Here is an 18,505-nt window from a genome sequence, read left to right on the forward strand (position 1 = left end):
TTTTTTTTTTTTTTTTTTTTTTGAGATGGAGTTTCGCTCTTGTTCCCCAGGCTGGAATGCAATGATGCGATCTCGGCTCACCGCAACCTCCGTCTCCCAGGTTCAAGCGATTCTCCTGCCTCAGCCTCCCGAGTAGCTGAGTTTACAGGCATGCGCCACCACACCCGGCTAATTTTGTATTTTTAGTAGAGATGGGGTTTCTCCATGTTGGTCAAGTTGGTCTCGAACTCCTGACCTCAGGTGATCCGCCCACCTTGGCCTCCCAAAGTGCTGGGATTACTGGCATGAGCCACGGCGCCTGGCCCCAGCTCTGTATCTGAACTTGCCCTTGGAACTGGCAACCGGGGCATCTCAATCACTAACACTATAGGGGAATCTCTCCTCGGATCTGCCACAGCTCTGCCTCTAATGCAGGTTTCTCAACAGTGGCACTGTGGCTATTTTGTGCTGGTTAATTCTTTGTTGGGGGCTGTCCTGTGTGATGTAGGATGTTGAGCGCATCCTTGGCCTCCATACACTAGATGTTGGTAGCATCTTCCCCCAAGCTGTGACGACCAAAAATGTCTCCAAGCACTTACGAATATTCCCTGGGGAAGCAAAATCCCCCTCTCTCGCCTCTATTAACAACTACTTCTCTAATCCTATCTCCCTAATGCTAATTCCCCTACTCACCCCCTCTCCTCCCCAACTTCTGTTACAGAGGGAAAAAAAGCTTTAGTAAGCAAATTATAAGTTTTTGAGCAAAAACAAACGACAGACCTCCAAAGCAGGTGCAGATCTCCCAACCTGCTTCTCTTGCACAAAAATGTTTTGGGGAAATTCAGCAGATTACATTAGATTTATCCAGTTTGACTCTCAGAATAAGATAAAGAAAAGCAGGTATCAAACACAAAAGTGTCTCATTATAAGACATGGGGAGCACGACCCGGGAGGATATCCAGGTTTGGGTTTGAAGCTTATTCATTATGGGGGCCCTTCCTTAAGATACAAAATTACACATGTAATACTGGACATTAAAGTAAATGTTGACAAAGAATGAGAAATCATAATCCATTATAAAGTTTTAAAGATGAGTCCTCCAGCACTCTCACTCCCTGGTGACTCTCAGTGAGGTGAAGGGAATACCCCTATGATATAAGACCGTCCCGCTGGCCTTGGAGAAGCAAGCCACCGTGGTATGAGCTGCCTATGGAGAGGGCGCGTGGCAGGGGCCTGCAGGTGACTTGCAGAATCTGAGCACCTGTGTCCTACACCCACAAGGAACTAAATTCTACCAACAATTAGGGAGCCTGGAAGAGGACCCCCAAGGCTCAGAAGAGGTCAGAGCCCCAGCTGACACCTTGATTGGAGCCTTGTGGGACCCTGAGCAGAGGACCCAGCTAAGGCTCCAATTCTGGACCTATGGAAACTATGGAATGATAAATGTATGTTCTTTTAACCTGCTAACTTTGTGATTATACAGTAATAAAAAAAACTAACACAAACAGCACTGACATCACTAAATCCAGCAAAATAACAGTATTTTTATTAATTAATTAAACTGCCTGACATACCTCTAGAATACCTTCTACTTTTTTGTTTGCTGCATATTTTTTCTTGTCGTATGCCAATGATTTTGAAATATTCCTATAGAGAAAAATAATTTAGTCGTTCCTTTAGCATGGTTAATGAAAATTTCTTTTGTACTGACAGTTTAGAAGAGGTTCTTTCAGCTTTACAACTACATGACTTTTTTTTTTTTTTTTTTAAATTTCTGGGATACATGTGCAGAACGTGCAGGTTACATAGGTATGCATGTGCCATGGTGGTTTGCTGCACCTATCAACCCGTCATCTAGGTTTTAAGCCCTGCATGCATTAGGTATTTGTCCTAATGCTCTCCCTCCCCTTGCCCCCCGCCCCCTGAAAGGCCCCAGTGTGTGATGTTCCCCTCCCTGTGTCCATGTGTTCTCACTGTTCAACTCCCACTTATGAGAACATGTGGTGTTTGGTTTTCTGTTCCTGTGTTTGCGAGGATAATGGCTTCCAGCTTAATCGACGTCCCTGCAAAGCACATGAACTCATTCTTTTTTATGGCTGCATAGTATTCCATGGTGTATACGTGCCACCTTTTCTTTATCCAGTCTCTCTTTGATGGGCATTTGGGTTGGTTCTATGTCTTTGCTATTGTAAATAGTGCTGCAATAAACATACATGTGCATGTGACTACATGGCATTTCTAGTGATGAAAGTTTTGGGATTACTGCCAAATTTAGGAAATCTCTATTGAGTTTCACCGTAAGAAGCTGTAAGATCTGAAAGATTTTTCTGGCTCAGTTTCTAGCTTCTAGCTTTCACACTCTTGTGTCAGACGGTGCCACAGGACAGGTTCACATCGGGATCCACCCCTGGCTCTGCACCTCACATCACGATGCTCTCACATCAGCACAGTGGCCGGTGGGAGTACGCCTGCAGACAGTGATAATCGCCACACACCACATGACTCCAAACCACACCAACACATACCACTATTCCCACCCAACCCAGCCCAATTCAACTTCCCTCAGCTAGAGGCCGAAAATGCCCATGGCCACACCAACTGCACCCAGCATAAGAGGAAGCAGGACAATGGGAAAGTCTAGTGAAAAGAGATAGTGATCTTAACTGATGTGGTTGCGACAGCTTTCTTTTGCAAATCTCACAAAGCCAATGCGGCTGCAATGCAAGTGAGAGGCCCTGAGGTTTAAGCTCTGCTGGGAACACTCTGCCTGCCTGTACTAGTCATCCCTCGGTATCCTTAGAGAAATGGTTCCAGGACCCCCATCAGATACCAAAATCTGCAGATGCTCAAGTCCCTCAAAATGGCACAGCATTTACATATAACATCCTCCCGTACACTTCAAATCATCTCTAGATTACTTATAATACATAATACAATGAAAAGGCTACACAAATAGTTGTTACACCGCATGTTTCAATTTGTATTGTTTTTATTGTCGTATTGTTATTTTCCATTGGGTTTTTTTCCCCAAATATTTTCATTCCGCAACGTTTCATTCTACATTGCTTGAATCTGCAGACGTACAGCCCACAGTAGGCCTAGTATCCTAGGAAACAGCTCAAGCAGGGACTTTTGTGGCTCTGGGGATCAACGCTGTGTTGTCACACTGAACTCAACACCAGTCATGTTATCCACATTAAGTACGTGACATAAATTTTGGGCAAGGATAGTGCAAGCTTTACCTTGCCGCACGGGAGAACTGGATCTGATGTCTATCACTTGGGAAAGGATTAAGTTGTATGACAACTCAGCTCCCCTTTCACTCTCTCCCATGACTGACAAGCGCAAGGCTAAATGCTTGTGTTGTTTGGAAAACCTATACAAAGGCTCCTCTCTCCTCCCTTGCTTTGGTCAGAAAGAAAGCTTGCAGTGTAACAACAGAAACGATGCCTGCAGAGATCTCTCACACCCCTACCGGAGTTGAAATTATTTACCTAGAATCAGCAATCCAGATGTTATGCTGATTAGACCTTCCTGGGAAGCCACCTCAACACAGACTTGCTCCGTGAACCCCTGTGCACAGGAGGACTGGCACAGAAACAGTGGGAGCAGGGACACTGCTACAGCCAATGCCATCGGAAGGTAGTCTGTGCCTAGCAGGGCTTACCTCGTCATACATGAACTGAAGCGTCAGGGCCGACTTGCCAACGCCTCCACTGCCAACCATGATCACCTTGTGGAGGGCCAAGGAGCTCTGGCCCTTACTCTTGTTGGCAGCCATCTCGCTGGTCTTCTGAGGCTGTGACACACAGACAGATGACCCAGTGAAGAGCTGCTGATGACAAAGACAAAGACCTGTCTCTTATACACATCTAGATGTGTATAAGAGACAGGCCTATGGAGAGGGCGCGTGGCAGGGGCCTGCAGGTGACTTGCAGAATCTGAGCACCTGTGTCCTACACCCACAAGGAACTAAATTCTACCAACAATTAGGGAGCCTGGAAGAGGACCCCCAAGGCTCAGAAGAGGTCAGAGCCCCAGCTGACACCTTGATTGGAGCCTTGTGGGACCCTGAGCAGAGGACCCAGCTAAGGCTGCAATTCTGGACCTATGGAAACTATGGAATGATAAATGTATGTTGTTTTAACCTGCTAACTTTGTGATTATACAGTAATAAAAAAAACTAACACAAACAGCACTGACATCACTAAATCCAGCAAAATAACAGTATTTTTATTAATTAATTAAACTGCCTGACATACCTCTAGAATACCTTCTACTTTTTTGTTTGCTGCATATTTTTTCTTGTCGTATGCCAATGATTTTGAAATATTCCTATAGAGAAAAATAATTTAGTCGTTCCTTTAGCATGGTTAATGAAAATTTCTTTTGTACTGACAGTTTAGAAGAGGTTCTTTCAGCTTTACAACTACATGACTTTTTTTTTTTTTTTTTTAAATTTCTGGGATACATGTGCAGAACGTGCAGGTTACATAGGTATGCATGTGCCATGGTGGTTTGCTGCACCTATCAACCCGTCATCTAGGTTTTAAGCCCTGCATGCATTAGGTATTTGTCCTAATGCTCTCCCTCCCCTTGCCCCCCGCCCCCTGAAAGGCCCCAGTGTGTGATGTTCCCCTCCCTGTGTCCATGTGTTCTCACTGTTCAACTCCCACTTATGAGAACATGTGGTGTTTGGTTTTCTGTTCCTGTGTTTGCGAGGATAATGGCTTCCAGCTTAATCGACGTCCCTGCAAAGCACATGAACTCATTCTTTTTTATGGCTGCATAGTATTCCATGGTGTATACGTGCCACCTTTTCTTTATCCAGTCTCTCTTTGATGGGCATTTGGGTTGGTTCTATGTCTTTGCTATTGTAAATAGTGCTGCAATAAACATACATGTGCATGTGACTACATGGCATTTCTAGTGATGAAAGTTTTGGGATTACTGCCAAATTTAGGAAATCTCTATTGAGTTTCACCGTAAGAAGCTGTAAGATCTGAAAGATTTTTCTGGCTCAGTTTCTAGCTTCTAGCTTTCACACTCTTGTGTCAGACGGTGCCACAGGACAGGTTCACATCGGGATCCACCCCTGGCTCTGCACCTCACATCACGATGCTCTCACATCAGCACAGTGGCCGGTGGGAGTACGCCTGCAGACAGTGATAATCGCCACACACCACATGACTCCAAACCACACCAACACATACCACTATTCCCACCCAACCCAGCCCAATTCAACTTCCCTCAGCTAGAGGCCGAAAATGCCCATGGCCACACCAACTGCACCCAGCATAAGAGGAAGCAGGACAATGGGAAAGTCTAGTGAAAAGAGATAGTGATCTTAACTGATGTGGTTGCGACAGCTTTCTTTTGCAAATCTCACAAAGCCAATGCGGCTGCAATGCAAGTGAGAGGCCCTGAGGTTTAAGCTCTGCTGGGAACACTCTGCCTGCCTGTACTAGTCATCCCTCGGTATCCTTAGAGAAATGGTTCCAGGACCCCCATCAGATACCAAAATCTGCAGATGCTCAAGTCCCTCACTTAAAATGGCACAGCATTTACATATAACATCCTCCCGTACACTTTAAATCATCTCTAGATTACTTATAATACATAATACAATGAAAAGGCTACACAAATAGTTGTTACACCGCATGTTTCAATTTGTATTGTTTTTATTGTCGTATTGTTATTTTCCATTGGGTTTTTTTCCCCAAATATTTTCATTCCACAACGTTTCATTCTACATTGCTTGAATCTGCAGACGTACAGCCCACAGTAGGCCTAGTATCCTAGGAAACAGCTCAAGCAGGGACTTTTGTGGCTCTGGGGATCAACGCTGTGTTGTCACACTGAACTCAACACCAGTCATGTTATCCACATTAAGTACGTGACATAAATTTTGGGCAAGGATAGTGCAAGCTTTACCTTGCCGCACGGGAGAACTGGATCTGATGTCTATCACTTGGGAAAGGATTAAGTTGTATGACAACTCAGCTCCCCTTTCACTCTCTCCCATGACTGACAAGCGCAAGGCTAAATGCTCGTGTTGTTTGGAAAACCTATACAAAGGCTCCTCTCTCCTCCCTTGCTTTGGTCAGAAAGAAAGCTTGCAGTGTAACAACAGAAACGATGCCTGCAGAGATCTCTCACACCCCTACCGGAGTTGAAATTATTTACCTAGAATCAGCAATCCAGATCTTATGCTGATTAGACCTTCCTGGGAAGCCACCTCAACACAGACTTGCTCCGTGAACCCCTGTGCACAGGAGGACTGGCACAGAAACAGTGGGAGCAGGGACACTGCTACAGCCAATGCCATCGGAAGGTAGTCTGTGCCTAGCAGGGCTTACCTCGTCATACATGAACTGAAGCGTCAGGGCCGACTTGCCAACGCCTCCACTGCCAACCATGATCACCTTGTGGAGGGCCAAGGAGCTCTGGCCCTTACTCTTGTTGGCAGCCATCTCGCTGGTCTTCTGAGGCTGTGACACACAGACAGATGACCCAGTGAAGAGCTGCTGATGACAAAGACAAAGACTTAGAGGCGATTTGCTTTCAACCTAGCTGAAACCAAACGTCATTCACATCCTCCATTGAAGCCTAACTAACCCAGACATTCCAACAGGAAAGTACTCCTTCCGGGCTCAGGGCAGAGATGCAAGCCCTCCAACAACTCGGGAAGTCACTTACCCCAGCAGAGCTGGGGCGAAGCCAAGGCTAGAGGGGAGAAACGGGGGCGCACACCCCGCACCCGCCTCACTGGGCAGGATAGAGAGGACACCCAGTCACCAAAAATCATCAGACCCTCAGCAGGGCCTCACTGAGGCAGAGACCAAACCGCTCTTGGCCCCAGTTTCCTACCTCTCTGCCCGGTCCTCGGCTGCCACGGAGAACAGCTCGGGACCTCAATCCCCAGCTCTTTAGCTTCACTCCTCGCTTTGCCCTCGTGCCCTCTACCCCATAACGTGCACACACTCACAACACGCTCACACTTTCATGTTCACACACACACGGTCACTAACACACACACACGTGCCCACATTCACACACACCCGCTCACACCCACACACACCACGCTCACATTCACATACTCTCACATTTACATTCACACATGCTCACTCACACATGCTCGCGCACACATTCACTCACACATGCTCTCATTCACACACGCTCACATTCACATACTCTCACATTTACATTCACACATGCTCACTCACACATGCTCGCGCACACATTCACTCACACATGCTCTCATTCACACACATTCTCTCACACACGCTCACATTCACACATTCACACACATGCTCACATTAACACACATTCACTCACATTCACACACACGCTCGCACACACGCATGCTCTCATTCACATTCACATTCACACACATTCACACACACGCTCACATTAACTCACACATTCACTCACATTCACACACATCCCCGCACACATTCACTCACGCATGCTCTCATTCACACACATTCACTCACATTCACACACGTTCACATACACATTCACACACACACTCACATTAACTCACACATTCACATACACACACATTCTCACACACTATCACTCATTCTCAGGCTCACATGTTCTCACATTCACACATGCTCTCACATGTTCTCATGTTCACACACATTCACACACTTGCTCTCACACACTATCACATGCTCACACACATGCTGTCATACATGCTCACATTCACATACAAGCTCACACTCATCACACACGCACTATCACACACTCATATACACACACTTTCACTCATAACACGTTCACAATGCTCTCGCAACACTCTCAACCTTGTGCTCTCATATGTACACTCAAGGTCGCACACTCTCAACACTCTCCATACACTATCACGCACACACTTGTCCTCTCACAGGTACACTCATGCTCTCACACAACACATGCACTACACTCACACATGCTCTAACACACATACATGTTTACATGCTCATACCACACACACGTTCATGCTCACACCACTCTGACATGCTCTAACACATACATGTTCACACCACACATGCTCACATGCTCTCACACGTGTTCACATGCTCAGACATGCTCTCACATACATGTTCATGCTCACACCACTCACATGCTCTAACACATGCATGTTCACATGCTCATACCACACATGCTCATGCTCTTAACACACACGTGTTCGCATGTTCATACATGCTCTCACATGCTCTTACATGTTCGTGCTCACACCACACGCATGCTCTCACACACATACATGTTCACATGCTCACACACGCTCTCATAGGCTTTAACACATACATGTTCGCATGCTCATGCCATGCATGCTCTCATGCTCTAACAAATACATGTTCACATGTTCACACAACACACTCACACATGCTCCCATGCACTCTCATGCTCTCATACACACATAATTCTCACAAACACATATGCTCTCACACTCTTACACAGCCTCACACATCCCTCTGGTTGATTAAAGTGAGTTCAAGAATAAATACCCCTTCATGACACATGAGAATTAAAAGAAGAAATCTCAAAACCAGTTTGCCCTCATCAGAAGGAAGATAAAATGAATACAGCAACTCCAGTACTGTGGGATGGCAAAGCATCCCAAGTAAGTATATTTAACAGGGACTTGGAATCTACTGTAACCCAAGTGCCAATCTTTATTTTAACCAATTTGGATGGAAAAACCTATTTCACATACACCAAAACACAAGGAGAAAGGGTAGGGCTTGAGCATCTGGCAGGCCTGAGTTTGGTTCTGCCATTTGTGAGCTGTGTGACCCTAGAACTAGTTCAGTTTCTCCAAGACAGTTTTCTTACGTGCATAAAACCAACCACCCACCTACCTTGCAGGAATGTTCTGAGGACTAAATGGGATACGTATGGGAAAGACCAAGGCACGGCACCAACCACACAGTAGGAATGAATCAATGTTGGTTTCCATCCCATCTAATTGTAAGAGTGATACTGGAGGTAGAAAGAAACCATTTAGGCAAATAGTGAGGGCAAAGAGTCCTCGGCAGAACTTTTTTTTTTCTTCTTTTTTGAGACAGAGTCTCACTCTGTTGCCCAGGCTGGAGTGCAATGGCACGATCTCGGCTCACTGCAACCTCTGCCTCCCAATTCAAGCAATTCTCTTGCCTCAGCCTCCTGAGTAGCTGGGATTACAGGCACGCACCACCCTGCCTGGCTGATTTTTGTATATTTAGTAAAGATGGGGTTTCACCATGTTGGCCAGGCTGGTCTCAAACTCCTGACCTCAAGAGATCCACCCCCTGGCTCAGCCTCCCAAAATGCTGGAACTACAGGTGTGAGCCACTGCACCTGGCCAGAACTTCCCTTCTAACAAAAAGCAGCCCAAGAAATCACTTATTTTCTAAAAAAGAGCAGCCTGGAAGATCAGGCTGCACACATAGATAAGGAAGCCAGAAGCTTGCACAGCTGCACGCCAGCAGCTGCACCAATAGAAGGGCTACCTGGGGCCAAGTATGTTCACCATGGGGGTTCCACCTACCCTGTTTTTAGCACATGCACAATAGGAAAGAAATAAGCAACACGGAGTAGCTCAGGCTGAGGACCCGCCTGCATAACGAAAGACTGTGATGGGGGCTGCCAGAGATTCATGCCTTATGCAGATGGCACACTTGGTCCTAACCAGTTTTACACACCCTATGTAGATCAGATACTGCCTCCCCACTAGCTCATCTATAAAAAACTCTGCATTTCACTGCAGGATGGCAACCCTTTTTCCAGGACCCCTCTCTGTAGCAGAAAACCATTCTCTTTCTTTCACCTATTCAATTTCTGCTCTAAATCTCACCCTCGGTGTGTCTGCCTCCTTGATTTCCCCGGCCATGAGACCAAGAACTCTGGGTGTCACCCCAGACAACAAGGCCACTTTAAGACGGTGTTCATTCTAACTACAACATGGTGGACTCCTATTTCCATTACTGCTGATGAGATAGCCTGAAAACATCCCCACTAGAAAAATAAACACACACAACACACACACATCATTGGGTGAAATAAAACAACATCATTTTAAATCAGCGGTTCCCATTCTTAGCTACACAACAGAATCATGCAGGGAGCTTCAGAAACATCCTTACACCTGGGTCCTACCCTAGATTCTGAAAGAATTGATCTGAGATGCGACCTGGGCACAGGAAATTCTAAAAGATTCCCAGGTAATCCTCATGAGCAGCCAAGGCTTAGAATTGCCCTTAAATGCACAGCTGAGCTCAAAAGAAAGCAAGGATCCCCAAACAGGAAAGAATCAGAGCAGTAAGAGCAGCAGTTCCTGCAGTTCTGGATGGTTGCTGTTCTTGGTAATCTAGGATTTAACGTACATGTGTATGTGTGCGCATGGACACACACACATTCACATGGCTGGGAGACCAGACACACACACAAGGTAGGAGTTAGAATTGAGACACCTTTTCAACTGAGAACTGAGAAATCAAGACCCTTGAAGGAGCATACCATCTGTGAGCCAACAGAGGAAAATGACAAGGAAGCTTGTCTGCCTGGGCTCTGGCTGTAGGAAATTCTCCCCTGAAAACCTATACCCACAACACTCCCCCAAAGCCAATAAAGTAACATGAGAAGTGGTCCCAGGATGCCCATAGTGCTGGAACCCCAGAGAATGCTAAATGAAACCTCTCTGGGGGAACAAGGAGCAATGAAGACAGTTCGTGAGTCTCACAGGTAAAGCCTACAATTCCAACACACAAAACACAAGCAAATCGCAATTCATGAGAGTCAATAGCAGTAACAAGCAGGACTCTTCAGGCAAGTGTTATAAAAAGTATTAGTTGATCAATTTTAACAAAGGCAAAAGCAAAATGTGAAAAAAAAATGACATCATTGAAAGACCATATGGAGTTGAAAAAGAACCATTTTGAATGCTTAAAATACTTTTTAAGTATTTTAAATGAAAAGTAATGATGCTCATAGCAAATTTACAGAATACACATAAAAAGCACCTATTATTCTATCACCCAAAGATACTCACTATTAACTGTGTATACCAGAATTTTATCTACACCTTCCTATATTTAAAACCTGTTTGAGGCCATATTTACATAGTATTGCAAGTTACTTTTCATGTATTAGATTTCTCTGTCTTCTGAAACAGCAAAGACTAAACATAATCAAGCTTTCTCCTGATGACCTCAGGGCACTCATCAGTTAGTGAAGGGCCTTGGCTGCCAGGAGTCCAGATCACATTTGCTGTTCTCCCCGCTACACTTGACCATTTACCTGCCTACACCAAGCGTTCTTTCCACTTCCCCTTTGCGAATTATGAGCTTTTTTTTTTTTTAAATAAGTGAACTAAGCAATTAACTAGATAATTATGCACACTGAAATGTGGCTAAAATAGAATAAATGGGATAAGAAGCAGACATCCCCAAAAGGCTTGAGTTTAGAAGGTGAAACTACTTCTGGCCTCATTTCTGGTCCACACGGTTTCCTACAGAGCTGAGGTTTGTGAATGAGGTTGGAACCTCCAGACCATCAACCTGTCACACAATTTCTCGGAAGCAGTCCTGGTCCTATGAATTATTATGGCCGTCTGAAACGGATATTTTTCCAGGCTTGGGGGTGGGGGGATACTTTCAAACAGGTGTAGTTATCTAATTCTGAACTGCTATTTTCAAAAACAAAGTCAATCTACATAGAAGAAATAATAAATGAATTGAAAACTATTCAGCACACCCAGATACTTCCCAAAATATCTGTCCTTAAAGTTCAAAAACTGAAATAATCATAGTGGATATTTCCAGCCTATATCACTGCTTCAGTCAACTTGGCACGATTAAGGGAAAGAACAGGGAAGGTAGAGGTGCTGACCACGTGCCCCTCACTGAACCAATCCTGGAAACAGCAACCTTCAGACTTTGGGTGAAACTGCTTTGCAAAGATTCTGACAGTGAGAGAAGCCCAACATGCTGACTCCATCGTGCCTCTGGTCTCACAGGCTGGCATCTTCTCTTATTCCTAGGCATAGGCCACACCCACCACGAGAGGAATTTCTAGTTTAACAAGGATAATAGTCCCTCCCTAAAATTGATCCTTTCCTTGTTCAGGGACTGAAACTGCCTTTATAAAACTAGTAAAAGGCCATGAGATTAGGATTATGGGAGGGGCCCGAGTTCCGCTAAAATATAGGCCTCCTTTCTATAATCCCTTACTGCTCAGGAGTCATGGTCAGAGGTCACAAGATTGGGACTACCCTAGTTGCTCCTCTAGATAACATCAGTGTTGTAAAGCCTAACATTGGTCTTTTGAGATGTTTTTCAGACTGATCCCACCTGGACTCATGACTCAACCAGTCCTGTGGTTCCTCACCACCATCCAGAGGTGGACTCAGTGCACAAGCACCATTTTCCACAACCCTATAATTGCATCCCCAACCAACCAGCAGCACCCTTTCCCTAACCCCCTGCCTACCAAAATATCCTTGAAAAACTCTAACCTCTGAGCCTGTAGGGAGACTGACTTGACTGATAATTCCAGTTCTCCCAGGTGGCCAGCCTCAAGTCCACTGAACTCTCTTTACTGCAATACCGTGGTCTCAGTGAATTGGTTTTGTCTCTGCAGTGGGCAGGAAGACCCATCGGGCGATGACACAGGGTATTCGAGATAAGAAACTTATAACTGTTTAAGCCACAGAGAGTCTATTGTTGTGTTTGCTTTTTCTTGTACCAAAAACATTCCAGAACATAGTCTTTGCCCTCAAAAAACTCAAAGACTAGTGGTTCTGACAGATTGGTAAGTAAATGATTACAGTACAAGATGATAAATTCTATGGCAGAAGTATGCAAGTGGTGCCCTGGGAACATGGAAAGACACATCTATATCAGGCTGGAAGGTCAGAGGAAGTTTCCTGGAGGGACATCATATGAACTGAGATCTGAGGGAACTGACTAAAGACAGGAGGAGAAGGAGCAGGAAGGAAAAAAAAATCAGTCAAGTTTAAGAAGCTCACAGTAATGGATTTAATGGCTATAATGGAAATGCCTACCCAATAAATGTGTTCTGAAAAAAATACAGGTATCTTCTCCAACATTTTATCCCAAAAAGTTTCAAACACTAAGAAAAATTGAAAGAACTGTCCTGTGAATCCATACACTCACCGCCTGGACTTTACAATCAACATTTTGCTCCATTTGCTTTATCATAAATCCATTCATCTGTCATCTCTCTACCCATCAATGCATCTCATTTTCTGATGTATTTCAGTACAAGTTGCATATACTTCGTCCCTAACATGAAGCACAGACATTCATTTTCCCCAAAGCAATTAGACTTCCCCCACTGAATTCACTAACAATTTCAGAACTACATCTTGGGGTGGGGACCGCTTGCAAACCATAAGGTAATACGGATAGGGCCCTGATCCTATTCAATGGGTGCACTTACAAGAAGAGGAAGCGATACCTGGGCTCTTTCCACCATGTGAGGACACAGTGAGAAGGCAGCTCAGGTATCTCTTCCTCTTCTTCTAAGGCAGGAAGAGAGCCCTCACCAGAACCCACCATGTTGGTGCCCTATCTCAGACTTCCAGCCTCAGAACTGTGGGAAAATCAATTCCTGTTGTTTAAGCCACCCAGTCTATGGTATTTTGTTATGGCAGCCTGAGTTAAGACGGCACCCTTCAACATGTTTCTATCTACTCGCACAAAAGCTCTGTTGTTTGACTCAAGTTTGTTCAAAAAACATTTGGGCTCTACTCTGTGCCAAGTTTTGGGTTTCTCCCCTTAGAAAATTCAGTCTTCCCAACGAGACTTCTATAAATAAAGCATTTTAATGTAATTTCTCACATGCAATGATAAAGATGGTACAAGACATCATGGAAAGCATAATGAACTCCAGGAAAAGGGAATCAGGAAGGCTGCAAAGGTGAATAACAGTCCATTCAGCAGATGGGAGTGAGAGCATGTTTCAGCTTAATACATAGCACGTGCAAAGCAACAAAGGCATGAAACATCACAGCGGGTTCAGGCATCACATAACATTGAAGCATAAAGTATGGGATGGGGAAGTGCCTGGGTAATGAGTCTCCAAAGATAGCTCTGTCTGTCTACAAATGGGCCTAAAGTGCCATCTTAAGAAACTCTGATTCTAGAGAAAACAGGGAGCCACTGCTAGGCAGGTCCTCCAGCCCATCTTAGCTTGTAAGGCACCGAATCAACAAGGATACAGAATAACAAGACACTCCAAACTAAGAATGTCCACTTAGATGACTTGTTGGGGAGGGGAGGCAAGAGCACTGGGAAATGGTTTTTCTATGTTATGTTATATGAAACACTAATATTAGATAGGACTCTCTATCACTTAGCATAAAACCAAATACCAGAACATATATTCACTTGAGAAGCAAAATGTATTTTGAAAGCAAATCACAGTATATAAAACCATACATGGTAGGATGAAGAGGTGGTTTCTACTAGCCTTAGTCCCATAGGCTAATATAGTCAGTCTTTCGTTAAGCTTGAGCAAAGAGGAAATGCATTGGTAAGTCGAGTCCAAATACCACCCTGCAGTATCATAGGGTTGTCATGAAAATCACAAATGAGAATCTGAAAACCTACGGGAAACTAAACTCTCAGTCCCCCTCCTAAAATTCTGTGTCCTGAGTAATATGGCAACAGAAGCACTCAGCAAAACAGTCAAACATTATACACCTGCAAATAACTGCATTCAGCACTCCTCCAGACAGTATGAACTGAAGGTAACCTAATATATTGGCCATAATAATATTTGAGTCTGGCAATCCTAAAGCTGGGACGATGTAGGGACAAAAACAAGAACGGTATTGAAAACAGACCCCTGAAAAATTAGGGATCCAGAAATCCATACCTATAACAAATATTAAATAAACAAGAGAGAAGGGAGGGCTCTGTTTCAGTAGAACACCAACGGGAGACTGGTCAAGGTGGAGGGCACACCTCAGTCAGAAAATTCACATTTTCCTATAATCACAGAAATGACCTTTCCTTTGTTTTAATCCTTACAACAAAAACTAACCCGATTTTAACCAGTTATTTTCCATTGTTCTGTCTCCCTGTTCTGAATCCCTGTTTCAAAGAAAGTACCTTTGAAATGGCCTATTTTGGGTTCTTAGTTTCTGCATTCTTCAGCCCTTCTCTGTCCACAAAGTCAGCCTCCTCTCCTTAGCTCACTCAAACACAATCTTATGGAATCACGTGCTACCCAATACCAGAACTGCAAATAAAGCCAGTTAAGATCTTTAAACTACATTTGTGAAAATTTTGTCTTTTGACTTTACAAAAGCTCAAACTCAACAGTAGAGTTAAAATTCAACTTCCTGTTATTTTTTTCAAAGAAGCGTTCCAACAGGAAGCAGTAATGGAAAAATGCAGGGAATCAAAATATGGTAAGAAATCTTTAATTCAACAGTTAAAAAAGGGGAAAAGAATTTGAAAAGCAAGAGAGAATTATAAGAAGAACTGAAAGACAAACAGATTAGGAGAAAATATTTGCAACACAAAACAAAGTAATATCCCTAATATATAAAAAGCCCCTGTAAAGCAGTAAGTCAAACAACCTAACTTTTTTAATGGGCAAAAAATGAAGAACTAAAAGTGGTCACAGATAACAAACATATGAAGGTAAACCCAGTTTCTCTAGTAGTCAAGGAAATGTAAATAAAACATTAGATTGGGTTCATCAAGAGTTTGGGGAAATGAATACTACTGATAATAATATTAACTGTCAAAACCTTTTGGGAAAAAATAAGCAACAACTAAAAGAATTGTTTGTAAAACTCTTCTAGGAATTTATTCTATAAAAGTATAAGGATATAATTACAAGAATGATTTTTTGTCACCACAAAGAATGCTACAATAATCTTTAAAATTTCCATCAATGGGGAATTCTTGCATAAATTATGATAGTGAGAGGTGAAGCCAGCTGGACTTCCTGGGTCCAGTGGATACTTGGAGAACTTTTCTGTCTTACGAGGGGATTGTAAAACACGCCAATCAGCACTCTGTGGCTAGCTAGAGGTTTGTAAAATGCACCAATCAGCACACTGTAAAATGGACCAATCAGCACTCTCTAAAATGGACCAATCAGCACTCTCTAAAATGGACCAATCAGCAGGACATGGGTGGGGTCAAAAGAGGGAATAAAAGCTGGCCACCCCAACCAGCAGCTACAACCTGCTTGGGTCCCCTTCCATGCTGTGGAAGCTTTGTTCTTTCACTCTTCCTAAGAAATCCTGCTGCTATTCACTCTCTGGGTCCGTGCCACCTCTGAGAGCTGTAACACTCACTGTGAAGGTCCGCAGCTTCATTCTTGAAGTCAGTGAGACCACGAACCCACCAGAAGGAACAAACTCCGAACACATCTTGGGAACAAACTCCAGACACATCACCTTTAAGAGCTGTAACACTCACCACAAAGGTCCGCAGCTTCATTCTTGAAGTCAGCAAGACCATGAACCCACAGAAGGAACGAACCAAATTAGAACTAAATTTTAGATTATACAGCTATTGAAAAGAATGGGGAAGTGCTATATGTACTGACAGGGAACAATGTCCAGATGTATCCATTTAGGAGGTACAAAATGGCAATAATCCAAATTCTATCAGAAACGTGCAGAAAACATATAATACAATGTTATTTGTTTAAAAAATTTGTTTGTTTATATATAAACAAAGAATTGTTGTAGGACACACAGTTAATACTGGCAACAATGAAGTTGGACTTTCCTTCTATTCTTTCCTTTCCTTCCTGTTCTAAAGCTTTCTGATAGACTTTCATTCCTGATCTGAAGCTTGCCTTGGTCTCTTCTTCTGCTTTAAAAATAAAAAAATTTAAAAAACACATACTCCTTGTTTTGCCTAACTTGAACAAAGTAAACTGAGGAAATCTGAACACTGATTGGATTTCATTTATTTTAGGACAGGTTCTTGCTCTGTCACCCAGGCTGCAGTGCAGTGGTGCGATCATGACTCACTACAGTCTTGACCTCTTGGGCTCAAGCAACACCCCCCACACACACTCTCGTCCTGGGCCCTCTGCCCCCGACTCCAGAGTAGCTGGGATTACAGGCGTAAGCCATGGCATCTGATCGGATTAGTCATTCATTGACTGATGGTGACAAGGTAGTGCATTATGTACTATTCTCTGTCCTTTCGTGTATGTTTGAAAAGTTCCACAAAAACAAACATAAGGTAAATTAACTTATACCACAAAGGGGGATTTACTAGCAGACTACTAGTGTATGTCACTGACTCAAAACGAAAAACTATGCTACAGGAAGGAGGCCGAGGATAGGGCTGGGACTCGGGAGGAACTGGACACAGGGCCCTGAGAGCTGCCAGACCTTCCCTGTGATTCTCGCCACGTGCTGGCTCTGTCTCTCTTCCTTGCTGTGGATCAGCTTTCACCACTTGGCAAAAGCAGAGATGCCAATTTGTAAAATTTGGTGGCCTGCAGACATACTTTGTTTGTTCATATAGTGCTTTTAAGAATTCATTTAAGCCAGCATGGTGGCTCACGCCTGTAATCCCAGCACTTTGGGAGGCTAAGGAGGGTGGATCATGAGGTCAGGAGATCAAGACCATCCTGGCCCACATGGTGAAATCCCATCTCTACTAAAAATACAAAAATTAGCTGGGCATGGTGGCTCGTGCCTGTAATCCCAGCTACTCGGGAGGCTGAGGCAAGAGAATCGCCTGAACCCAGGAGGCGGAAGTTGCAGTGACCCCAGATCGTGCCACTGTACTCCAACCTGGCAACCAAGCAAGACTCCATCTGGAAAAAAAAAAAAAAAATTCATTTGGTTACTTACATTTTTTAAAGAACAATTTCACATAAAGTCCAAATTTTTGGCATCTCTTAAAAAATCAAGAAGTCTGACATTCCTAAGTACGACTCAGCTGGTGCTGCGGAGCAGCTGCCGCTTTTGGAAGGGTCATACACCATCTGAAAGCCAGCGTAAGCCTGCTACACTCTTACTTCCACCTGCCTCACTCGTTTGCCTGGCTCCCTGACCCAGCTTCAGACAGGATGGACCCAGTCCTCCCGATCTCATACCCAGACCCTGGCCTGAGTCAAGTGACCTCCTTGGTCAAGTTCCCCTTCCCTTGTGTAGCTGCTATTCTAATTAGCACCAGGAAATGGAATATGTTTATATGCTCATACACGTTACGACTCACCTTCCATGTCTATAAAAATCAGAAAGTTGAATTAAGTGATCTAAATTATCTTTCAATTTTTGACTGTTTTTTTCTGACATTAGATATGCAAAACAACTCTAATTAGCCCTCTTGTTTGCCTAAAGAAATTTGTTTTAGGTATTTCTGTTACCTAACAGATACCTTTTTACCTTTCCCTCCCCACCCACCGCCCCAAAAAAAGAAAAACTAAATTAACAAAAACAAATGAAATTAAAACAAAAACTAGAAGGCTTTGGAGTCCCTTCTTGTAAGCAGGAGGCTGCTTCCGGTCTGTACCTCTGTGCACATGCTATTCCTTCTGCCAGGAC

At 43.8% G+C, this 18,505-nt stretch overlaps 1 protein-coding gene across 2 annotated transcripts in view; it reads right to left on the reverse strand.

The window, feature by feature from the left end:
- Window positions 1–18,505, reverse strand: part of RALB (v-ral simian leukemia viral oncogene homolog B) — a 56,766-nt gene that overhangs the window by 13,001 nt on the left and 25,260 nt on the right. The window contains exon 2 of one of the 2 annotated variants that reach the window (XM_011983427.1): window positions 6,339–6,503. In XM_011983427.1, coding sequence (XP_011838817.1) covers window positions 6,339–6,452 — 114 coding nt within the window. In that variant the 5' untranslated portion in view covers window positions 6,453–6,503. Of the gene's footprint in view, window positions 1–3,646; window positions 3,819–6,338; window positions 6,504–18,505 lie in introns of those variants that run through there. The other variant, XM_011983425.1, reaches the window with a different exon arrangement.

Source organism: Mandrillus leucophaeus, unplaced genomic scaffold (assembly GCF_000951045.1).
Source record: "Mandrillus leucophaeus isolate KB7577 unplaced genomic scaffold, Mleu.le_1.0 Scaffold25, whole genome shotgun sequence".
Lineage (NCBI taxonomy): Eukaryota > Metazoa > Chordata > Mammalia > Primates > Cercopithecidae > Mandrillus > Mandrillus leucophaeus.